Source organism: Anopheles ziemanni, chromosome 3, assembly GCF_943734765.1.
Source record: "Anopheles ziemanni chromosome 3, idAnoZiCoDA_A2_x.2, whole genome shotgun sequence".
Lineage (NCBI taxonomy): Eukaryota > Metazoa > Arthropoda > Insecta > Diptera > Culicidae > Anopheles > Anopheles ziemanni.
The window spans coordinates 44,125,556-44,147,595 of NC_080706.1; the positions used below are offsets into that span (position 1 = coordinate 44,125,556).

At 45.3% G+C, this 22,040-nt stretch overlaps 7 protein-coding genes and 1 non-coding gene across 8 annotated transcripts; 5 read left to right on the forward strand and 3 right to left on the reverse strand.

Annotated features, from left to right (window-relative positions):
• The first annotated feature begins 20 nt into the window (after positions 1–20).
• LOC131284825 (5'-3' exoribonuclease 1) lies at positions 21–6,193 on the forward strand. Its single transcript, XM_058313685.1, has 9 exons — positions 21–165; positions 325–765; positions 836–1,423; positions 1,493–1,722; positions 1,795–2,452; positions 2,524–2,804; positions 2,890–3,037; positions 3,229–6,045; positions 6,128–6,193. The coding sequence occupies exons 1-9, from the start codon at positions 91–93 to the stop codon at positions 6,191–6,193; spliced, it is 5,304 nt and encodes a 1,767-aa protein (XP_058169668.1). The 5' UTR covers positions 21–90.
• A 385-nt stretch (positions 6,194–6,578) lies between these two features.
• On the forward strand, positions 6,579–8,604 carry LOC131287614 (glycosylated lysosomal membrane protein-like). The gene is made up of 4 exons (XM_058316678.1): positions 6,579–6,771; positions 6,937–7,194; positions 7,317–7,478; positions 7,604–8,604. The coding sequence occupies exons 1-4, from the start codon at positions 6,676–6,678 to the stop codon at positions 8,285–8,287; spliced, it is 1,200 nt and encodes a 399-aa protein (XP_058172661.1). The 5' UTR covers positions 6,579–6,675; the 3' UTR covers positions 8,288–8,604.
• A 377-nt stretch (positions 8,605–8,981) lies between these two features.
• Positions 8,982–9,632, forward strand: LOC131284826 (general odorant-binding protein 72-like). The gene is made up of 4 exons (XM_058313686.1): positions 8,982–9,053; positions 9,124–9,291; positions 9,358–9,469; positions 9,547–9,632. Exons 1-4 carry the CDS (start codon positions 8,982–8,984, stop codon positions 9,630–9,632), a joined length of 438 nt encoding a protein of 145 aa, XP_058169669.1.
• A 564-nt stretch (positions 9,633–10,196) lies between these two features.
• Positions 10,197–12,348, forward strand: LOC131284827 (glutamate receptor ionotropic, delta-1-like). Its single transcript, XM_058313687.1, has 5 exons — positions 10,197–10,593; positions 10,670–10,911; positions 10,973–11,099; positions 11,164–11,792; positions 11,851–12,348. Exons 1-5 carry the CDS (start codon positions 10,197–10,199, stop codon positions 12,346–12,348), a joined length of 1,893 nt encoding a protein of 630 aa, XP_058169670.1.
• A 204-nt stretch (positions 12,349–12,552) lies between these two features.
• Positions 12,553–13,265, reverse strand: LOC131284828 (general odorant-binding protein 72). Its single transcript, XM_058313688.1, has 4 exons — positions 13,191–13,265; positions 12,986–13,064; positions 12,712–12,912; positions 12,553–12,638 (listed from the first exon to the last, which is right to left on the reverse strand). Exons 1-4 carry the CDS (start codon positions 13,263–13,265, stop codon positions 12,553–12,555), a joined length of 441 nt encoding a protein of 146 aa, XP_058169671.1.
• Positions 13,266–14,647: 1,382 nt separating this feature from the next.
• LOC131286574 (histone acetyltransferase KAT2A) lies at positions 14,648–17,701 on the reverse strand. Its single transcript, XM_058315545.1, has 7 exons — positions 17,488–17,701; positions 16,967–17,412; positions 15,977–16,783; positions 15,612–15,892; positions 15,086–15,536; positions 14,928–15,020; positions 14,648–14,841 (listed from the first exon to the last, which is right to left on the reverse strand). Exons 1-7 carry the CDS (start codon positions 17,632–17,634, stop codon positions 14,775–14,777), a joined length of 2,292 nt encoding a protein of 763 aa, XP_058171528.1. The 5' UTR covers positions 17,635–17,701; the 3' UTR covers positions 14,648–14,774.
• A 583-nt stretch (positions 17,702–18,284) lies between these two features.
• Positions 18,285–19,451, forward strand: LOC131287377 (lipid droplet-associated hydrolase). The gene is made up of 2 exons (XM_058316420.1): positions 18,285–18,567; positions 18,649–19,451. The coding sequence occupies exons 1-2, from the start codon at positions 18,369–18,371 to the stop codon at positions 19,374–19,376; spliced, it is 927 nt and encodes a 308-aa protein (XP_058172403.1). The 5' UTR covers positions 18,285–18,368; the 3' UTR covers positions 19,377–19,451.
• Positions 19,452–19,869: 418 nt separating this feature from the next.
• On the reverse strand, positions 19,870–19,941 carry Trnae-uuc (transfer RNA glutamic acid (anticodon UUC)). Its single transcript has one exon. It is a non-coding gene; the product is annotated as a tRNA-Glu (tRNA).
• Between the last annotated feature and the right edge of the window lie 2,099 nt (positions 19,942–22,040).

Consider the following 22,040-nt stretch of genomic DNA (forward strand, 5'->3'; position numbering starts at 1 on the left):
AGCAAAGCATCGTGTAGAGCTTGTTAAAGTTAAATTGATAAATAGTAGATATATTGTGGAAATATATTACATATAATAACTTAGTTTACCATGGGTGTTCCGAAATTCTTTCGCTACATTAGCGAACGTTTCCCATGTTTGAGTGAGCTTCTTCGCGAAAATCAGGTGAGCGGGTATTTTGGCCCTCAGGCCAGCGTCATCAAAGGTGCCATTGTGAAAGGGTTGTGAAATTGTGTCACAACATGCAAAAGGTGTACGACAAACTTTTTCTCATATGCTGCAATTTTTTCGTTTTATTGTTTCCCACCAATCCACCATGCACAGGTGCCGGAATTCGACAACCTGTATCTCGACATGAACGGCATCATTCACAACTGTTCGCATCCAAACGATGCGGATGTAACGTTTCGAATATCGGAAGAGATGATTTTTGAGGGAGTCTTTCATTACGTGGAGTATCTCTTCAAGATGATTCGACCACAGAAAGTGTTCTTCATCGCCGTCGATGGGGTGGCACCGCGCGCCAAAATGAACCAACAGCGTGGGCGTCGCTTTCGCTCGGCGGACGAAGCGCAACAACAACTGAAAAACGCGATCGAAAAGGGTGAAGAAATCCCTTCTGGCGATCGATTCGATAGCAACTGCATCACACCGGGAACGGCGTTTATGGTTCGCTTACAAAAAGCGTTAGAACATTTTATTCAGGTGAAAATAGCTACAGATGTATTGTGGAAGGCTTGTACCGTCATTTTAAGCGGTCATGAGGTTAGTATTTTCAGTCAACGATTTCGAAGTGTGGATCCATCCATTGAATGTTGCCCTTGTTTCTTTTCAGACCCCGGGGGAAGGTGAGCATAAAATTATGGAATACATTCGGCACGCTAAAGCCCAGCCCGGTTTTAATCCGAATACTCGCCACTGCCTCTACGGTCTCGATGCGGACCTTGTAATGCTTGGGCTTTGCACCCACGAACGGTATTTTTCATTGCTCCGTGAGGAGGTTAAGTTTGGGAAAAATGACAAGAAAACCACCGTTCTGAAGGACATTAGATTTTATTTACTCCACCTGACGCTTCTAAGCGAATACCTGGAGCTAGAGTTTGCTAGCATCCGTGATAAGCTATCGTTCGCATTTGACATCCACAAGCTCATCGACGACTGGGTGCTGCTGGTGTATCTGGTCGGTAATGATTTTATTCCGCACCTGCCACACCTGCACATCAACGAGAACGCACTGCCGACCCTGTATAAGGCGTACATGGACGTACTGCCTCAGATGGATGGCTACATCAACGAGGGTGGCATCTTGAACTTGCCAAGGCTGCAAATGCTTATGCGACGGCTGGCTACTTTCGATCGGGACATGTTCATGGAGCGTTACACGGACTTGAAATACCTGGAGGGAAAGTGTGGCAATGATACTGTATGTACCATGCCTTACTAAAAAGTATCACTGTTTGTTGATTCCAAATCATTTTACTTGATCTTTTAGTTGGAAGCGTTTGACATGTCAGCGAGTGAAATTATGGGATCAAGTGACGTGGACAGAGATCTGATTGCACTGATTAGATCATCGGAAATGCTCGATTCGGACGGAGAAGATGGAGAAGCGCCGGCAACTTTAGCCGATATCGAAGATGATCCCGAGTTGTTTGAGAAGGAGTTTCAAAGTTACAAACGAAATTATTACATGACGAAGATGGGTTACGCCGATTTTACCGAGTAAGTTTGTAACAACTGACCCGTGAGTCGAACGTCTGCTGATTTGGAGTTGGTTCTATTCATTGTTCGCAGGGAGGTTCGCGCAGAGCAAGCGGAATGCTACGTTAGGGCTCTTCAGTGGACGCTGCACTACTACTATCGGGGTGTAGTATCATGGTCGTGGTACTACCCGCACCATTATGCACCATTCATCAGCGACGTCGATAACTTCGACCATCTGGTGCTGACGTTCGAGAAGGCGTGCCCGTTTTTACCCTTCCAGCAGCTGCTTAGTGTGCTGCCAGCGGCTAGCAAAAGTCATCTACCGGCCGCCTACCATCACTTGATGACCGACCCGGCCAGTCCGGTGTACGACTTTTATCCGCCCGAGTTCAGCACCGATCTGAACGGGAAGCAGCAAGCCTGGGAAGCGGTCGTGCTGATCCCGTTCATCGATGAGAAGCGCCTGCTGAAGGCAATGCGTCCCTGCGATGCATTTCTCACCGATGAGGAGAAACAGCGTAACGTGCACGGCCCAATGCTCCAGTATCAGTACGATGCGACCAAGACAGAACCGGTAGAGGCTAAGTATGGTATGTCGTACGTAGAGCAGCTAACGGTGCGTAAGACTGATATCTACCTGAAGGATTTGGCCGTGGAAGAAGGAAGATTGGTGCTGGGGCCATCGGCCGGTGCCATCCTGGATGGGTACGCCAAAGGGTTCCCAACCTTTAAACATTTAAACTACCACGTACGTACAATATGAGTGGGAAACGATCACTGTTTATTCTTACCCTTGTCTACCCATTATCCAATCCTTAGGGTGTTTTGAAAGAAATGCATGTGAAAATTTTTAATTTTCCGAGCAAAAATGACAGTATGGTCATTTTCGTAGACCAACCGGTCGACCAGAGCCCACCGGACACGGCCACACTTGCCAATCAACTGCTGGGGAAAGTTGTGTATGTCAGCTGGCCCCATCTAATGGAGGCAAAGGTTGTGCGCGTGGCGGACAATAAACTTACGTACGAGCTTGATGCGAACGAACCGAAAAAGACAGACGAGCGGTCGTTTAGCATATCCAGTAAATCAATCATTGAGCAGTAAGTGTTGTGTTGTACCATCATCGATTGTTCTAGAGCTTAACTGATTGAATGGAAATAATCTTTTTTTTTGTATCAATTTTAGTAATCAGAACCGACTGGCACTGAATGTAGGACCGATCAAGCAGCTGGTCTATGTTCGAACATGCGTGGGTTCGGAATATGTTTTAAAAGATAACATGTTCATCCTTAACAGACTCTGGAATAATATTGACGTGGCCCATCCGGCCCAGGTAATGTGCAATTCTTGTCTGTTCTACTACTTCTACTTTTCTTTTCCTTCTTGCAATACGAATGCTCCATTCTTTTCCTTCTTAAAAAAAACCAAAACAGCTTGCAATTATCCATAAAATATCTACTTCCCGCATGCATGTACATGGATCAAAACGTTGTTTGTTCGAATAAAATCTCTTGGTTTTTGCAGACTATTGTGTGTGACCTGCAGGACGTGATGAAAAGTCTTAAGCCCTACCTAGAGATCGAGGAAATGTTCCCTCTCGAAAGTGTGGTGTTTCTACGCGGAACCGAAGACTACGGCAGCATGGGCCAGGTTGCCGAAATTTCTCCCACCAACAAGCGCCTAAAGGCACGCTTCCTCGTACACGAGGAACCGAATCTGCAAGACGTATTTCAGATGCACAAACAGTCGCTGAGGAATTATCGCAGTGTCAACGATACAGCCGCTCTGCTAGGCATATCTGCAGGGCTCCTGCTGCAGCTGACGGGTTCCATACTGGTTGCGCCCGGTGGCCACCGCTCGTTCAACATGGATGACGAAAAAACGATCAATATTGGCCTCCGGTTGCGTATGATCTCGCGCAACGAAGAAGCGGTCGGCTACTGCCGGAAGGTGAACAAATCGTGGATGTTTTCGAGCAAAACAGTCGAGCTGCTGCAGGCTTATGATGAACGGGTGCCAGGGTTGTTCGAGCGTCTCGAAGGCCTCCGGCGGAGCAACGTCTTCTTTGAGACGGACTTGTTCGGTGAAGGGAACGAGGGTAAGCTAAAGGAATTGCATCAGTGGTTGAAGGACCAAGATCATGTCAACGTAGAGCGACGCACTAGTGGCATCTTGCTGCTAGAAGAGCAAGCCGTAGGAAAGCTCACCGAAGTTATCGACCAGTACCGGGAGACGCACCAGGTGACGGTGCGTACATTTTACGTCAACACTCGGGACCTCTACCGACCCGGAATGAAAAAGGCGAAAAAGGTCGACCATATGGTCGAGTTTGAGCTGCTTGATCGCGTGATCGTGGTGCAGGAAACGGAGGATGTACCGCTCGGACAGCGGGGAACGATCGTTGGCATTCACCGAGTGACCGATCCGAACCCGGTGCGACGGGAAGCGATCGGGCAGGAGGATTATTATTTCGAGGTCCTCTTCGATGAGCAGTTCTACAAGGGGGTCAATATATACAATCTTCCGTCTACCGAAAAGCGGGTGATGCGGTTGGCACAGGGCGCATTGCTTAACATATCTGGCGGCAGGGTTGTGTATGGCAACCATTACAAGGTGCCGATGGCTGCAACTGAAGCGAGCACAAATGGCGAAGTACCGCCACAAAGTTGGAGAAGTAATCAGGAAAAACCAGCAGTCTCCACGGTGGCTGAATCGCTCCAAAGACGTGTTAATGAGCGAATTGAAAAACGGAATAAATTTCGCAACACCACCGTTCTTGTGCCAACTGATACAATTGCTCCGTTCGTACCTTCCGCCGCTTCCGTGCTACAACTAGCTGTGGAATCGAGTGACAATAACTCTACCAAACAGCAAGGAGACGAGCAGCAAAAAGGGCAGTCCAAACAGGGAGAGTTTGAACGGTTGTGGCAAAAACTGAAGCAATCGCCTAAAGCTAACACTACGCTGTTCGACGAAAATGATATCCAAAGCTTTGCAAAAGCAATTCGTAGTAATAAGAACTATGACGTTTTAAACTTCAGGGATACTGGAATGAATGCAACTGCCCTCGACGACGCTCGTAGCCAAAAACCGGCAAACTGTGCACTTGCAAACGGTGGGACACCCAAACCGGTTGCTCTCAGAAACGATATGGAAGGTGACAATATGACTGGATTGTTAAAGCAAGCTTTACGAATCAATCAAAAGGTAGATAATGTTGTTCCATCTACAACGATGAGCAGTTCAGTGAATGCTTCGGAGCTACAGTTACCTGCCCCGGCTAGCCTCCCTAAACCACCAATTCAGTGGCAGATGCGCCGAGATGGTGGAAAAGCATCCAACAGCACCCCTCCAACACAGTTGGACACGAAGCCTTTACCTCCGAAAGGAAATGATGCAATAACGTCTGCCCGGGCCGTTGTGCTCGGGGACAGTGTTAATCCAAGCGCATTTATTGCTCAATACGGAAAAATACCGGGTCCCCCACCAATGATGTTTCCCCGTCCAGCCAATCCCATCGTAATGCATCATCCACTTGCACCGGTCCCCGGAATGATACCGTTAAACTTCCAGTCGAACATGATGCACGCGAGCAATCCTTTCGCCCAACCACCTCCCCAAACCCCTTTCTATGCGCCACCCCCAATGCAACACAATTCCGACATTGTACAACCAGGTGCTCTGTTCGGAGCTTTCCGTTCGCCTCAGCAACAGCAGCAGCGGGCACCACGTTACGGGCCACCACCGCAGCCCCAAATGCAGCCGATCATGGATGGGTTTAGACGATATCCTCATTATCATCCTCAGCAACATCAACCAATGATCGCTGAACCACCACCAATGATGCCCTCACATTGCCCCCCGTCGGCCGGGTTGGGTCCTAAGGGACCGCAGAACCTTAGCTATCGGAATAATCCTGCCGGCAATGGTGCCTTTGTGCCGCTGCAAGCCATGAAGCAAAGCGTGAAGAGTAAACCCACAAATAAGAACAATAGCAGCAAACGGAATGACCGTAAGCTACCGGCAGAAGTAGTGGCCACGACCGACGTAACACCGCCACAGCAACCGGTCGGGAGCAGTTTTAACGAGAAAAATGCTCGTGAGCGACAGGTGGTCGAACAGCGGCAGGTGGAGGCGGATAAGGGTTTTGCTGATTTTTTGGCTCCGAATCCTCCTTCTCAATCAATCGGGGAAACCAAAGCGGTGGAGAATACTGTTAAAACACAAAAAGACAAAAAACATCACAAAAGTTCCGCCCAAGCTAAACTGGCAACATCTGCTGGTGGTGCAGGGCAGGGTAAAGATACCACAACAGAGGAGACAACAAACGTGTCGAAGACGGTAAATTCGAAACTTTCCCGGTCTTTGTATTGCGGTACAAAATTTCATAACATATTTTTCGTTTTTATTATTCCATTTTCAGAAAGCTCCTCTAAGAAGCAATCGAAATCGCATCGCAGCGCGGTTTGGATCTGCTCCGGATGGTTGAATGATGCACCGGAATGTATTACTACAGACTTTTTTTGAATTCAATTTTAAACGACAACTTGAACATTTTTAGACTGCAGCTGGCAGAAGAATAAAAAAGTTGTTAAAACTATGGGTTGGTTGTTAAAATATGTTTTTGAGAAGTGTGTTTTTTTTTTAGTCGTGAAATGCAAACATAATTTTCTGCGTTGGCGCAACCTTTAAAAAATTGTGAAATAAGATTCCGTTCATCAACAATCCATCGATTTCTTCACCAGAGGTCGCTGATGTTGTTACGTCAGAAGTGCTACCAAAACAAAAGTTATCGATCCAGTAGCAGTCGAGCGCAGTTATCGTACCGTTTCTGCATGGAATAAAAGTGCCTTTGTATAGGGAATCGCAATAAGTTGGCTTGGGTTGTTTTTTTTCACATGAACAGGCAAATTCGGCCGTGTAGTCTGAAGTAGTATAGATCTGAATGCCGTTTATCATATTCCGATAAATATGGCAGGAACGCGTATTGCGTTTACAATCACTGTGATATCGCTGTTTTGCATCAGCAGTACCCTTTGTGATGAGTCCAACAAACTACAGCGAAAAGTAGGTCGATACATACACAGAGGTTAAAAAGTTATTTCAAAGAAATGGATTAATTGTGCTTCGTAGAACTTCGTTGAGCCAGCGTAGTAACAGTTAATCCCCTTCTAACAATCCACCATACTATCATCAACAATCCATTCATCCTCTTTTACTTGGTGTCCTTAGTTAAAGGCGACGCTGAATCCGGGCTGTTTCATATGCGATAATCGTACGGACATAACGCTCGTCCACATCGCAGCGGAATCCGACACCGATACCATCCACTACGTTTGGGACTTTACCGGAAAACCGACTATCCTGGTGGCGCTCACGGGGAAAGGCGCCCAGTTCCAGGTTGACTGGGCCGCATTATTCGACAGCAAGCCCGGATCGGTCAACTTCACCGAAAGTCCTCGGTACACATTCATGGCCGTCATCAATCGGGTGAGTCCCCGACGGCGAAGAAATAGGGCGTGCTGAATGCTGTAGTGTATGCGTTGTTCTGCGGAACGCTGATAAAATGTGTTTATTTTTTTTCTTTCACACGCCATGGGGCGTAACTACAGATTTTCCAGTACGACGATGCGGACGATCGGGCGATGTTGGATGCGGGTAGCAAAGTGTTCGTCTACGACCCACACAATTTCACATGGAATCGGAACTTGCTTTGGTCGAACGAAAAGGATGCTATGATGGCTATCAATGCAGGCGATGATTTCCTGTTCAAGGTATGCGTCAAGAATCGATCAACAAACTCTATCATACCCCATACAATCCACGACATACGGTGTTTCATAAGAGCCACAAAAGAGTAGAGCTGTAGAAGAATAATAATTTTCTCTTCATTGTTCAGCTAAATGCGTACTCTACCCAGGATCACGGGATGGACTTCCCTCACTTGCTGCACACATCCAACTCCACCCAAATCGACATCGTGTTCAACAACATAACGAACCGATTTGCGAATCCACGTTTCGCCGTCGAGCTGCTCTTTGTCGTTTCGGAACAGGCCGCGGTTTCGTCGCACTTCGAGGTCACGAAGCGTAAAACACTGGACGATGAGCACACACCCGGCATCTTCGAGATCGTAGACGTACTTTCACCCGGTGCTTTCACCTTCTCTGCCGGTGGCTACATGGAGTATCGGCCCGTTTCGTACACCCATCCGGAGCGGGAGATCGCCTTTTCGACCGAGACACGTCAAAGCCAACCGGTCACGATTGACTCGCCGTCGGTGGCTCTCAACACGACACTGGCCTACGCGTTGTACGGTAACAGTCTGGGGCAGCGGTTAGTGCAGGGCATGAACGTTTCGTTCGGCGTCAGTGAGGACGGCTTCTACCGTAAGACCAACTACACAACGATGACATTCCAGGTCGGGTACGGTATGCCACCGGCCGAGGAACTGTCCGCGTTCGTACTGATCGTGGCTAGCATCGGTATCGGAATCCCACTGATTGTGCTGTCGGTGGGCTTGCTCTATTTGTGCCTGAAAAAACTTCGCAATCGTGGCCGGTTCCAGCAGGAGCGGCTGTAGACCGGGGCGTGCAACTTAGTAGTGGCATCCTGTTTTACGACGAGAGCCAACGATGATATGGTGCTTTGCTCGATGGCGATGATCTCTCTTTCTTCTCTTCGATGCCGCACGTAGAGTGTTACACAAGACAGGAAGTCCCTCCCTAGATGAAAAGACACCTAAGCGCACACAAAAAACGCGTCCATCGGTATTACCAACCACTGTATACACTCCAATACCGCCCCAGCTGTTCGGGTACATGTTAGGAAATGTGTTTCAACCATAGTCAAAAGTATATAAAACTATGTTATGCTTAAATAAATTCGTTTAGTTTTGTAGCAAAAAAAAGGAAATCAACTAATTACTCAATTTCTAAGCCGATTTGTAAAACATGCATTCATTATTAATTCAGCTGTTGGTGTCTCCAATGTCACCCTTTCCGTTGTTGTTCGCCGTTTATTTGTTTTCCACCCGCATATCACGTCGCTAATGATGGACCAAGAAATGGCAATTCGCTGACACAATTTCCTGTTCAATGAAGCAACAACTATTCTCACATCTTAATCCGATGGACCATCGAAACCCGCCCACTGAGGTTGATTTCCATGTCATTCTTTGCGTGTTTAGTATAAAACCAACTTGATTTGCCCTGCCTAACCGTAGTATTCAGTGTGATTTAGGCTCGCATTTTGGACAACGTCCAATTCATCTATCAATGGATTTATCGGTCAAATTCCGCATCACTTACCTGCTGATCATCGTGCTCCTAGTCGAAGACGGTCGAAGCGTGTGTGATAATGTGGTTGAAATTAGCCATTAAACTGTCTTTTAACTGCCTATACGATTTCTTCCCGTAGCAATCAACCGTCGATCAGATGGCAAAGACCAGTGCCATGATGCGTTTGGTTTGCATCGGAAAGCATAAAGCCAGCGAGCAGCTCGTCGATGGGCTGGGCCGGGGAGAGTTTGCCGACAGTAAGGACCTCAAATGCTACGCAAACTGTGTGCTGGAAATGATGCAGGCGGTAAATTCTATTTCATCTTCCATCATACAGCTAGTAACCATTTGCGTTTCTCTGCCCTTTGTTCAGATGAAAAAAGGGAAAGTCACGGCAGATAGTGCCATAAAGCAGATCGAATTGCTAATTCCTTCTGATATCGCCGAACCGACGGTTAGTGCGTTCCGTCTTTGCCGAGACGCTGGTAAGCGAATGTTTGGTAGTGAAGGTCTGTGGGAACGATTTAATCGTTTGTCTTTACGATTTGTATTTTATTCTTAGCAAATGGCATCAAAAATCCCTGTGAGGCCGCTTATGCACTACTAAAATGCATACACGCGAACAATCCTAAATACTTTTTTGTATGATTATCGTACGAAATGGCTTAGCAAAAGTTCGTTTGGGTCCGGTGCAAGTTGTTAAATTAATAAAAAAAACTACTCTAAAAAGCTTCAAATGTGACTTACAGTTTGTGCGCTATTTTTTCGAAGAATTTATTGAATGTTGTATTTCTAGGTAATGCTATATTTAGTCTGCAGATGAAGATAATAATAAGACGACGCCCAGGAATTGATCCAGTCAATCATGTTGTTATCCTTTTTTTGCTGCACTTGTTGTCAATAACTAATTTGCTTTTATTAAAAAAACATGTTTGACCAGCCAGTTGTGTTGGTACCATCTGTAGAAAAAGCACGTTTAATTGTCCTAATAACAGTAATTTCTGCCATGCCAACTAAAGCAATACACGCAAGCAAATTGTCTTTGATTTGCATTCCTCGTAATGGCCTACTTATAGTAGGACTCGAAACAACGAGGATGAACCATAATTCCACAGGTACAGAGTAACCAGGATCGATCAAGAAATTAGTCTGTTAGTTGTATAAATAGGTTACATGAGTGGTTTAGATTGCCTTTCGGTTCCTCATTTCGCTATGGACAACGCAACGCAAAGCACATTCTGGATTGACTCTAGTTTTGGTGCACGTCCAGTGCTGGGGATCCTGCTCCGTTTCATAGTTTTGAAATACTTCTCGCAGTACTACAGTTTCTGCACGGTAGGCCATGATTTTCTTGAAAATGTTTCGATTGGTAAAATTCAACTCACGGTCGACGAAGGCAGCCTGGAGGAAAATCTGCAACGCGCCATTGACAACGGATGTCAGGCGTTTTTGGTGGACGAGCCGGGAATAGTGCAGGTGCTCGACTTGTATATGCCCGTACACGACTTATCGGAACAACGGTCGTTGGATAAACGATTGATCCTGCTCGTGACCGAACGCAATCAACAGGAAGTGTTCAACCGGGTGGTGACTCACGAGGCGTTGCGTGGTAAGACTAGGGTTTCTCATGCTTGATATCTCGGATCTGGAACATTTTTTTCCGACTATTACAAACCTTCGTATAGAGATAATAAACGTACTGATAGTTGTGTACGACGACGATAGGAGGGCCGCTTGTTGCTATACAACTGAGGTTAAATACTTTGGCGCACATGAGCCTTTCAACATAACACTCCGCCAGCTGCCGATAAATTGGAGCGACTGGGAAAGAGGGATGTTTTTTCCCGACAAATCAACGGATCTTGATGGATACGTGCTCCGGATGGCCACCTGCAACTATCTCCCCTTTACCGGCTGGTGGCGAGTGGTGAGATCGTTCTCCGGATGTGATGATAGTCATCTAGAATCCATTGCTTTTTCTTCCGTAGGATCCTGGACTTGGTAATGCTTTCGATTCTGTAACGGGAGAACGATCGATACTCCTGGATGGTACTGAGCTGCTGCTTGTGGTGTCATTTTGTGAACGGCGAAACTGTACCATATTAGCTTTACCAGGTCGATTATATGTTTTGGCGACTGGTGAGTGTAAGAAATGTAATAGTCGCCTTGATATTTTCAGACGACGAAAATGAATGGGGTGACGTCTATCCCAATGGAACTGGCATCGGAATCCTCGGTAGTGTTGCTGAACGACGCACGGATATCGCTCTCGCAGCCATCTTCCTCTGGAACAAACCGTACAGCTTTATCGCGTATACAGCTTCGATCAGTCGATCGGGAGTAACAGTTCTAGTGCCCAAGCCTCGCATGCTACCATTCTGGCGTACACCGTTTCTTTCATTCTCGTGGCCCCTTTGGACGGCCGTTATTATGACATTCGTAGTTGGCAGCGGAGTAGCATGGACTGCAGGCAAGATCCGATATCGGTTGCTTCGAGTTATATCTGGGCAGGAGATGCCCACGTCCGAGCAATTACCCCTAAGCGAGGTGGTCCTTATGATGGTTGGGTTTTTCGTCGCCCAGTCCTCCCCGGTTCGGAGTGATCTGTGGTCATGTGTGTTTCTGTTTGCCTCCCTGCTGTTGGCCGGTTTCATGGTGAGCAACCTGTACAGCGGCGGTCTGGCCAGTGTGATGACCGTTCCACAGTACGAAAAGTCCATCGACACCGTGGTAGACTTTGCCGCGAACGGTATGTGGTGGTACGGACCGACACCTTACTGTACTGAGGAAATTTTAAACGCCACTGAGGTAAGTTCGACCAATAGTTCGTGGTCTCCGCCACTCACAGTCTCGTTGGTTTTTTCAGCCTCATTTGAAGCAAATTCTGACCACCTTCAAGGTGGCCACACTGGAGGAAACGCAACGGCTTACCCGAGCTGGTGACAGTGCGTTCATCATCGAGCAGGCTCAGCATGGGAACTTCGCTCCGAGCAACTTTCTTGACCGCGACACCTCAACCATGTTCCAGGCACTTCGGGACGACATCTACTTTCAGAACTGTGCCGCACTCATGACCAAAACGAACCCATTACGGGAGGTCCTAAATGCGTACATACTGCAGGTGCAACAGTCCGGGATCCTGTACCACTGGGGAACCACGGTCGCCATCCGCTACCTACCGACGGACGTGTTCCGCAATATCGAACAAGCGAGATTACACCGGCACGCCGATGGTGTAATTGTGACCCTTAGAGTAGACCATTTTTTAGGAGCCTTTTGCATACTGGGCTTTGGATTGCTGTGTGCCACTGTTGCTTTCGTTGGGGAACTTTGGGGCGCGGAAATTGTGCGCCGTTTTGCATAGTGAAGTGACCATCCGTTCCATGCACTCATATTTTTAATTATTCTTTCCCAACTTTTAAGCGTTGTGTTTAAGCAAAATGTGTTTGTGCTTTTAAGATAAACATTTTCAGTTGCAATACACAATTTTTGTAACTATCTGAATATTAGAAATATATTTAAACAGTTATCTCTCATCCAAAAACCCATCACCCTCCGCTCCATATGCTTATGGAAATATAAACATGGGGTTGTTTTTGTAGAAACATTGTAAAAGAATGGTAGCCGCTTCGCAGTGATCCTTAACACCTTGCGCTAAAAAAATAGGAAATAGAGTAGCAGAACATCGATTAAATTCCAAGTCGGAACGGGCGAAAAATTTACTTACCGACACTTTTGCACGCTTCCAAACCGGCCCGAAATGATGGCTTCATATGCTCTGGCAACATGGTGTCTATCTGCCGAAGCGATTTCTCATAGTTTACCTTTCCTTTGCGCACCACTTGCATGATCTCCAGCAGGCAGCTGATGTAGCATTTGAACTCCTTCGTTTCCGCAAAGATCCCGCGGTTAACGTCGTCGGCAACATCTTGACGAGTGGGAGGAACCAACATCGAAGGAGTGATTAGTTTTATGTATGCAGCATGCAACTTTTATCGTACCATCAGAAATTTTATGTTTCGGTTGGCAAACCTTGCGAAATGTCCGGGCGGTCTTTTCCAGCTGCACCTGATCGATTCCCTGCGCATGTCACGTGGCGAGCGATTGAGTACAAAATTTGAATTTTTTTTAATACTTTTCCTGTGTAGTTAGTAAGTTGGAAGTGTCGCGAAACAACAATTTGTCCGTGTAACAATCCATACTTACGAATGCTTGCTGCTGCATAAATATTAACCAAACTGCACAACACACGATCGGTACCACCTTTCCTATAAAAACCATTCTCTAACAGGCTCGTATGATCTGCTGCAGTCCCCGCATTGCCTTACGTAACGTTAGCGATATCGAATGGAAGATTTATCTTTTTTATTCTAATACAGAAGAAGAAGGGCTGGGTATTTTTTAACAGCAGACACTCTACACAATCAGTGTTTACACTGTACTACAATCGATGCGAGGTTGATGCCACTATTTAAAAATGTTTGATACTTGCATTTCGATACAGAGTTATCAATAACTGTAACGAGTTTGTTTGATAATTAACGATGATTAAAATCATCACAACAGGTTTCACTTCGTCGCTTCTGTTGTAATCAATGCTTGCCGGGAAATAGTAACGTGATACAGCACGATGAACGGTCAATAACAGGGTAATTAAACGATCATCAACTAATTGGCCCCGATGATGTCTCAATATTATGAGACGTCTCATTTATGAGCGTGGAGCGCATCGCAAGATCAAACAGTCGATGTTCAAAGAACTTCTCAAGCTCGGACCAACGTCTTCGGTAACGTCATCTACCCACCCTATGGCTTACAAGACTTTTCTGCATACGTACGTGAGAAGATTGTCCGATCACGGCACAGTATTTTTGGTTTTGTCTGGCCTCTTAGTTCGGAAATTATTTTACGGTCTACAATAAGAAATGATTGGCTGCATTAATGAAGGTTTATTTGTTTCATATTTTATTTCATACTTTCAACAGGATTGATCATTGAGCTATTTAAAAGTAGAAAGCTCTTAAATTACTTCCTTATAGCCCTTAGATTTTAAGTTCTTTACTCATTCGATTTCTCATGATTTTTTAGGGTTGAATAATATCCGGGATGAAGATTATCGATTATTTTAGATATCCATAGGTCGCAAAGTAATATTCAATTATCAAATATTTATGTTTTTTTGCTGTGACTGAATTTAAAGTATCATTTGAACCTTCCACGACCTAGCGTCGTAGTATAGACGATCGAACAATCATTTCATCAATCTTTGCTAATGTTTTCACCTTCTAAACAGCCCAAAGTAGCAGCCTTTAAAACATCCTCTTTAGCAACCGATCCCTGCAATCCGGAGACTGAGGCAAGTGTAGTGCAGGACATACTCACTGTCGATGCGGAGTTTCTGGCACCACCCGGGATGCTTTTTCTGCCGTAGTTTATTTTGTTTTCCGGCTGCCCGTAAACATTCCCATACGCCTGATAGCTACAGCGCCGATCGGCGGCCGGGGCCTTTTTGTAAGTTTTCCTATGGTCACCCACCGTCACCGTTTCACCGGCGTCGGTATCTCTTGGAGCGTCGCTTTCGGTCGCTAACTCCGCAACGGTTTCATCTTTAACCCGTTTGCCGCCATCACCCTTGCCTGCTGCGCTCGCCTTGCCTCCGTCGTCGTCGTCGTTATTGTTGTCGTCGTCATCATCGTCGTCATCGTCGTCATCATCATCGTCTTCTTCTTCGTCATCGGCATCTTTTTCGTCTGCGTGAAGGTTTGCACGATCGAGCTTATTAAGCGGACATCATTTATCCCACAGACCAATCTCTTTCATCTTGGTTTGAAAGTAGCGTTCCAGGGTATTGGCGCAGCTGTTGAGAAGAGAGGGGCCATTGTAGAATGTCTTGTTTTTATGATTGGCTACTTGATTTAAATAGTATACGAAAGTTCTACATACCGATAATATTCTGTCTCTGGAGAGTTGTACAGTCGACAGTTGGTAAAAATACGAGCCATATCGGCCATGAATAGGCGTCTCGTAACATAATACCTTAAACAAGACAAATAATATTTATAAAATTAAAACCATCCGCTATTTCAGTTACACAAACTTACTTATTTTTCAACCTCTCCGTCATCGTTTTCAGATCCATCGGGTACTTGATGTGATCGTAGTAGTCCGGCACTTCGGCCTGGTTGACTGGCTTCAGGAACGGCCAAGCGGCCGTATGCTGTCGGACGGCCAGCAAAACTCCGCTCAGTGAGTTGGCCAGCTTGTCCGGATCGGCCGATTCTTCGAGTGGGCGTGCCGTCCGTTGGGCTCGGAACGTTGGACGCCAACCGACCTCGCGCAGACCCGGTATCGATTCGATTGGGATGCTCCGGACGCCCTCCTTGAAGCAGGTTAACCCCGGATGTACCTTTTGCACTTCCTGCTGGCGCTGGGTAATCAACTCCTTTACAATTTCCTTCTGCTTACGTATCACTGAGCTGAACTGTGTGTAGATCAGGCTGGGATGCAGTTCGCAGTGCATAAGCGTCGCCCCTTCGTACTCTTTGATGAAACCTAAAACAATGATGAGTTTTAAGTAAAAATAGCCACCAGTAGTACGCACTGACGATGGATGACGAACATACGTACCAGCATACACTTGGCGTGCCACTTTGATGTCTTTGGAAAAGCCCTGCTTCTTGAAATACCCGATGGCAAACTCGTCCGCGTAGGTGAGAAAATGTTTTATCCCTCGCTGTGTGCTGTAATCCTTCAGGTGGTTCATCAGATGCGTTCCGTAGCCCTTCACCTGTTCGCTGCTCGTAACTGCACAGAACACGATCTCCGTGAAGCCTTGGGTAGCGAACGTGCGGAAGCAGATACCCCCAATCGGGCGGCCTTCCTTTATCAATGCCAATGTTTTGTGTTTTCTATCAAAATATTTTTCAACAAATGATATCAATTACGAGATGCAGAGCGAGTGTTTCTTAGGGTAAAACAACGAAATTACGTACGGATCGAAAACGAGCTGACTAATGTACTCCCTCGGCATGCCTGGCAGCTGATGGGCGAAAACGCTGTGCAGGCCCAGCAGCCACAGCATCGACTGCTTCGTGACGGGCTTGGTGAGCGAATTGCCCACAACGTGGAATTCAATCTCACGCCGATTTTCTTCCGCTTTCGCTGCCTCATCGCGTGGTGCATTTGGCGGAAATACGACCTCGGCCCGGCTGGCGTAGTTCGAATCATTGATACGTTTAAGCGCACGCGAGACCACCTCATCGGACAGGTCCTCGCAATCCGATTCCTTCTTGAAGCGCTTCACATCGCCCAGCTTCTTGCCAGCAGTGGACGTCGTGGAACCATCATGCTGGCGTTTGCTTTTGTGCAACACCAGCGAGGCAGCGGGTTTGAAGTTTTGGGTCCAAATGGGTGAATCTTCATTGACCACTTCCTGCTTGAGCGCTTCGAGGAATTTCGGTAGCTGCGTCAGCATACTGCGCTTCTCTGGTGGCATCCGGTCGCGTTCCGTTTTACATTTGGCCAGCAGTTGCTGGTAGACGTACTGGTACACTGCTTTCAGTAGCGTTCGCCCAAACACGATCGACGTTTCGAAGTGACGCAGCGAGCTGCAGAATGCTGGTACATGACAGAACACTAGCCAGCGGGTGTAGTTGATCTTGTAGTTGGACACATCTTCCTGGTTAACTAGATCCTGACGAGCACTTGGAGCTTCGAAATTCCAGTGATTGAGACAGTGGAGGAAAGTTTTCGCTACCTCCGTCATGGAATCCAATTCCGAATGGTGCAAGTGGCCATACCTAAGTGAATAATAAATTGGTGACTTTATGCACTCGTGTTGATGTTTTGAAGATAAATCGGAGGAGATCTCAAGGGGAACATTATTTTGTAATTTTCTATGCGACTAGGAGTGTTATCAACATAAACTAAATTTCGAGAGTCTTGTTTCATCGAAGTACAGGATAGAGAGAAATGAAGCTTACTTGTGTAGAACAAAGTTTGTAACCGCTTTCGATATGGACGGTGTCTCGAATGGAGGATCTCCCAATGGGCCGCGTATGACTGCTTGCGTACGAGTAAGGATGCATTGACGCAGCAGGCGGAACAGGTAAGCGTAAACCTTTTTTGTGTCTGTGTCGGCCTCTCGCAGCATGCTCATGTACAGGTTCTCTACATCCACGATGGCACCAAGCAGCTCGTTCATTTGTTCTTCATTAATGTCACCCAGATGGCGAATGTGGGTCTCCAAGCTGTGCTTGCAGTTGGGATTTCGACACTCCTCACCGAAATCTGGACAATAGTCCACCTCCACATCCTTGTGGCGGTTCTCTTCCGGCGTTTTCCATCCGCTGCATCGACACTGGTCAGCTTGGCACGATGAGTACATGGATAATTTGGTTAATTTTTGATTTCGAGGAAGTTGATAAACCTGCAAAAGGGGGTTTAAAAGTTCAAAATCAGGATAGAACTACGAAAATATGGATAAGTTTTGCTCGTTTCGTACCCGCTGTTTGCGCTGGAGGATTCGCTCGATGCTATCCTGACGAGTCGTTTCCTGCGAACCACCGCTGCTGCTGCTACTGCTGCCATGATTCGATTCCGTTTTCTCTTGCTTCACTTCTCCGTTAAGGTTTTTGGAATTTTCACTCATGTTTGAGTAGCTACAAGTAAGTTTAACCGGTTTTCCCAATCGTTTCACACACTGAGTAGTATTCTGGAGATTCTATTGAGGTTTTCACTGTTTTGCAAGCTAAAGTTTGACAGCAGCAGCGAACGAAAATAAAACAATCCCGGAAACAAACCCTCCCTGTTTATGTTAGTGCACTGTAGGGCAATATACACCAGCTGCAATTAAAAAAATAACTATTACTCATTTAACTGGAAATAGTTTGTTTATGGGTTTCACAGGTCCTGTTGCATTTATGCAAGCTTTACTACTCTATGTTAAAATTTACTTGAACATCTTGAATTTTATTATGGTTTTTTTTCAACCAGATTCAATTGGATTCAACCCAGATTCAACTGGATTCAACCGCATTCAACCGGATTCATCATGGATTTAACATGGATTCATCCGGATTCAACCCGGATTAAACCGGATTCTCTATCGGCATCATGTAATTTTGAAAATAACAACGAGAAATTTATAATTTTGCATTAACAGGTGCATATTGCCTTGCCTACCCCTACGTTGCGTGTTACGTTGTTTATGTTTTGACAAAAATGACATTTGGCTTCGTGACGGCTGCCAAATCTAGTGGTCTTCGTTCCTTTCAGCAATTGTTCATGTTTTGCAAAATAATTGGTTGTCTCGGTAGACGAGCAAGTACAGTTGGCACATTCCTAGGAAAATCCATTTACGTTCCGTGTAGTTCCCGCTTAAATATGCAAGAATCATACCCCGTAATTGCAAAGGTTCCAACCCACATCTTCACTTGGGGCAAATGGATCGAAGAATCTCTCGGAGACCAAAAAGAGATCGTTCTGTGCATCACCGGTAACCCAGGTTTGCCCGGCTTCTATACGAAATTCCTATCGACGGTGTACGAGTGCTTGAACAAGGAGCTTCCTGTGTGGGTCATTGGTAGGTTGTTTTGGTAAAGAAACCAGTTTTGATTGCTTGTTCCCAACAATTACATAATTTTATCTCTTTTCGATTGTTCAGGTCAAGCAGGTCACGATGAGGCAGATGATAGTCCGTACAAAAAGCCCGTTCCACCCTTGGAAGGGAACGAAAATTTGTACAATTTACAAGGCCAGCTGCAACATAAAATAGAGTTCATCCGTAAATACGTTCCGGAGGACGTAAAAATACACCTCATTGGTCATTCGATCGGAGCGTACATGGCGCTGGAGTTGTTGAAGATTCCTGACATTAGTGATCGTGTTCAACATTGCTATTTTCTTTTTCCTACGCTGGAGCGTATGGCCGGATCGAAAAACGGATTCATTGCTACCAGACTCGTCAACCCAGTGTGGTCTGCCTTGCGTTGGTTCTACCGCATGTTCGCTCTACTGCCACTTTTTGTACGGACCTGGATCATATACCTTTACTATCTGGTGGATGGTATTCCGAAATACTACCTTGGAACCGGCCTCAAGTACATGAATCCGGATGTGATTGATAAAATATGGTTCCTCGCAATGGATGAAATGAAGAAGGTCAAGGAGCTTGACGTAGAAACGCTCACGAAGAACAAGCAGCGGATAAAGCTGTACTACGGCACTGTGGATGGCTGGGTACCGGTAAAGTACTATCACGAGCTTAAACAACGGATCCCGGATATCGAAGCGGAACTTTGCACCAGAAAATATGAACATGCGTTCGTTTTACGGTCTGCAGCACAGATGGGTTATTCGGTTGGTGAGTGGATTTTGAAGTATCGTGTTTAAAATTTAACACTAAGCTAAAAGTGATAAAATTCGGGCGCAATGTTAATGAACAATAATATATTATTTGGGATGGTTCATTCTATAGTATCTTTGGTTGCAACAGAAAGAAATAATTTCCAATTTATCCTTTAAGGCTAACAATTTGGTTCTTATTAGGGATTTCTATGAACCCATTCTTATTAATGATGATAACGATATTTCAATTTAAATAATATTCCTTGGGGTTCTTCTTCTTCTCACCGCCTTTCTACCTTGGGGTTCTCATATAACTTGTACATTGTTTTCAGATGCTAAAAATGAACCTTAATGTTTGTAGTACATGCGCATTAGCGGTCTATGTAGACGCGAAAGGAACGCCAAATGAGAGTTCAAACATTGTGTAACAAAAATAGGTGGAAAAGGTAGCATACTTTGTGGCTGAACTTAATTGTTTTCAAACCTCCCTAGACCGCTAATAACTTAAAAATTGATAATGAAAAAATTAAAAAAATCTTTCCCATACCGGGAATCGAACCCGGGCCTTCTGGGTGAAAGCCAGATATCCTAGCCACTAGACCATATGGGATGTGTATTGAGAAGAGCTTGCAAAAATGTTTCGCTGTATGGTAGAATCTGTGGAGAATTCTCCAAATGCAAGCAAATTCCTTGCCACACAGATGCTCCCACCAGCCGGCAATGGGGAGCTGTGCTTCCCCAACGCACGATCCAAGCTGCTACATCTCGCGTGAACTTGAATGTTTTTATTTCTAATCGCGAGAACAGGTTTCGATGAACCGCCAACTCGCGGTGAGCGTTCACAATGAAAAACTTGGCTGAGGAACTCAGAAAATCGGCAATCATCTCTTGAAAATCCGCAGTAGTCAATTGACGGTGGTCGGTGAGGGATTCAATGTCAGTAGCTTGAGGACAAATTATGTCAACATTGTGTAGTTTCTGATGTTTTGTAATATTTAGCTATGATAGAGTGAAATTGTGTAACATTTTCCAAGCACATTTTTCCTGAGAATCAAGTAAAACCACGGCCACAGTAGAGTACAGCTTTTCTACTCGTTGTGTTTTGTAATAACTATACCTACGAGGGCGTGAATCTAATAGTTCTTCTCTGATCAAAACAAACGACAGGTTAAATCGAAGTGAGTCGCTAGCTAAACGAAAATTATTTCTTTCGTCCCATAAGTTTTCCACGCGACTGGGACACCTACGATAAACACTTTTCGTTGTTTGGTTATGCGGAATATGTTCTATTTTTGTGCAGTGTGTATCGTTAATAGTAATCGTTGTGACATCGTTGACTTTGACCATTCGCAGGGCGCGTGAAATGAAACGCGATTTGGATCAGATTTCAAAAGCAAGTTGCAAAGTAATTGTTTTGGCAACTTAAATTAGTTTTGAGGTCCTTAATTATCGACAAACAGATAGAAGCATCTCCTAAAGGCGATAGGAAATAATTTACTAGGTTAATACTAATGTATCTTGAATCGTTCGTCAATGACAGTGACCGATAAAACTTCTCCATAAACGCAAAAGAAAAAGCTTTTTTGAATAGTTCCCACACACACCAACCATTGGTAAACTTACGCGATTATTTACGTCCAATATTGATGTAAGATAAATGACTCTGAGGGCAATTGGTTCGCTTCCTCATCATATCGATAAAACTGTACTATCAGTAGCACATAGAGAACCGCGGTTGTCACGATTGCACAACTTAACACGACTTCGTTCCGTTCCGTTCCAACCATCATCCCCCTTTTCCTTGTCAACTCGCCGGAGATCCTTAGTCCATTGTGTCACATAGGGGGGGGAAGAGAAATTGATGCACTTCTTTCTAGTGCACTGCAAACCACTGTGGCCAAGTCAGTACTATGATAAGATCAGATTGTCTACAACGTGCATCTCAAGCCGCTTAACACCGGTTTTGCCCAATCGTGTGTCAATTGTAGCTTATTTTATATTTCACGGTCGATTCTGTAACATCCGTATGAGACCAGTGTATGTCGCGTTCTCGGCTTAACGAATCATACAGGGATGGCTAATGCTTATATACTGATTATATTTGATTTAGAAAAAGGGTAGAATTTTAAACTCCCAATTTGATCATGCTGCCACATGGTCATGTTAAATGTTATTTTAAATTACTTACAAGAAAATATGTCGTTCTGCTTTGAACATCTCTGTCACACTCTATTCAAGAACTAGTGTTATCAAATTTAATTAATATGAATATTACCAGTTTTTTATCGTGATACTGTGTAAAACATGGATTACTTTGAGTAATTATAAAAGGGTGTGTTGAAAAATGGATCCTTACTGTATTTTGTGAAGCTCGATTTTTTCTTATAGCGCCCATAGAACGAATGCATCGAATCAATCATATGAGAGGATCCGTAGGGCATAGCATCCAAAAGAGACAGTTCTGTCTCCTCCTACCATTCTGGCATACTCCGCACATCTCTATTTTCCGCTTGAAGACAGGACCTGTTGTTTATTTATAGTGCGATCATTTCCACCTGTCTCCACCGAATACCGGTGATCAGCTGCATCCGATTCGGACTAGCGGATCCTACTAGGATATGATATAATAGTTTACCACCATCGCGTAAGTTTTTGCGCCGGTACAACGTAAATAAACCGCGAATTAAACAGCGTTTTATGGCGGTATGG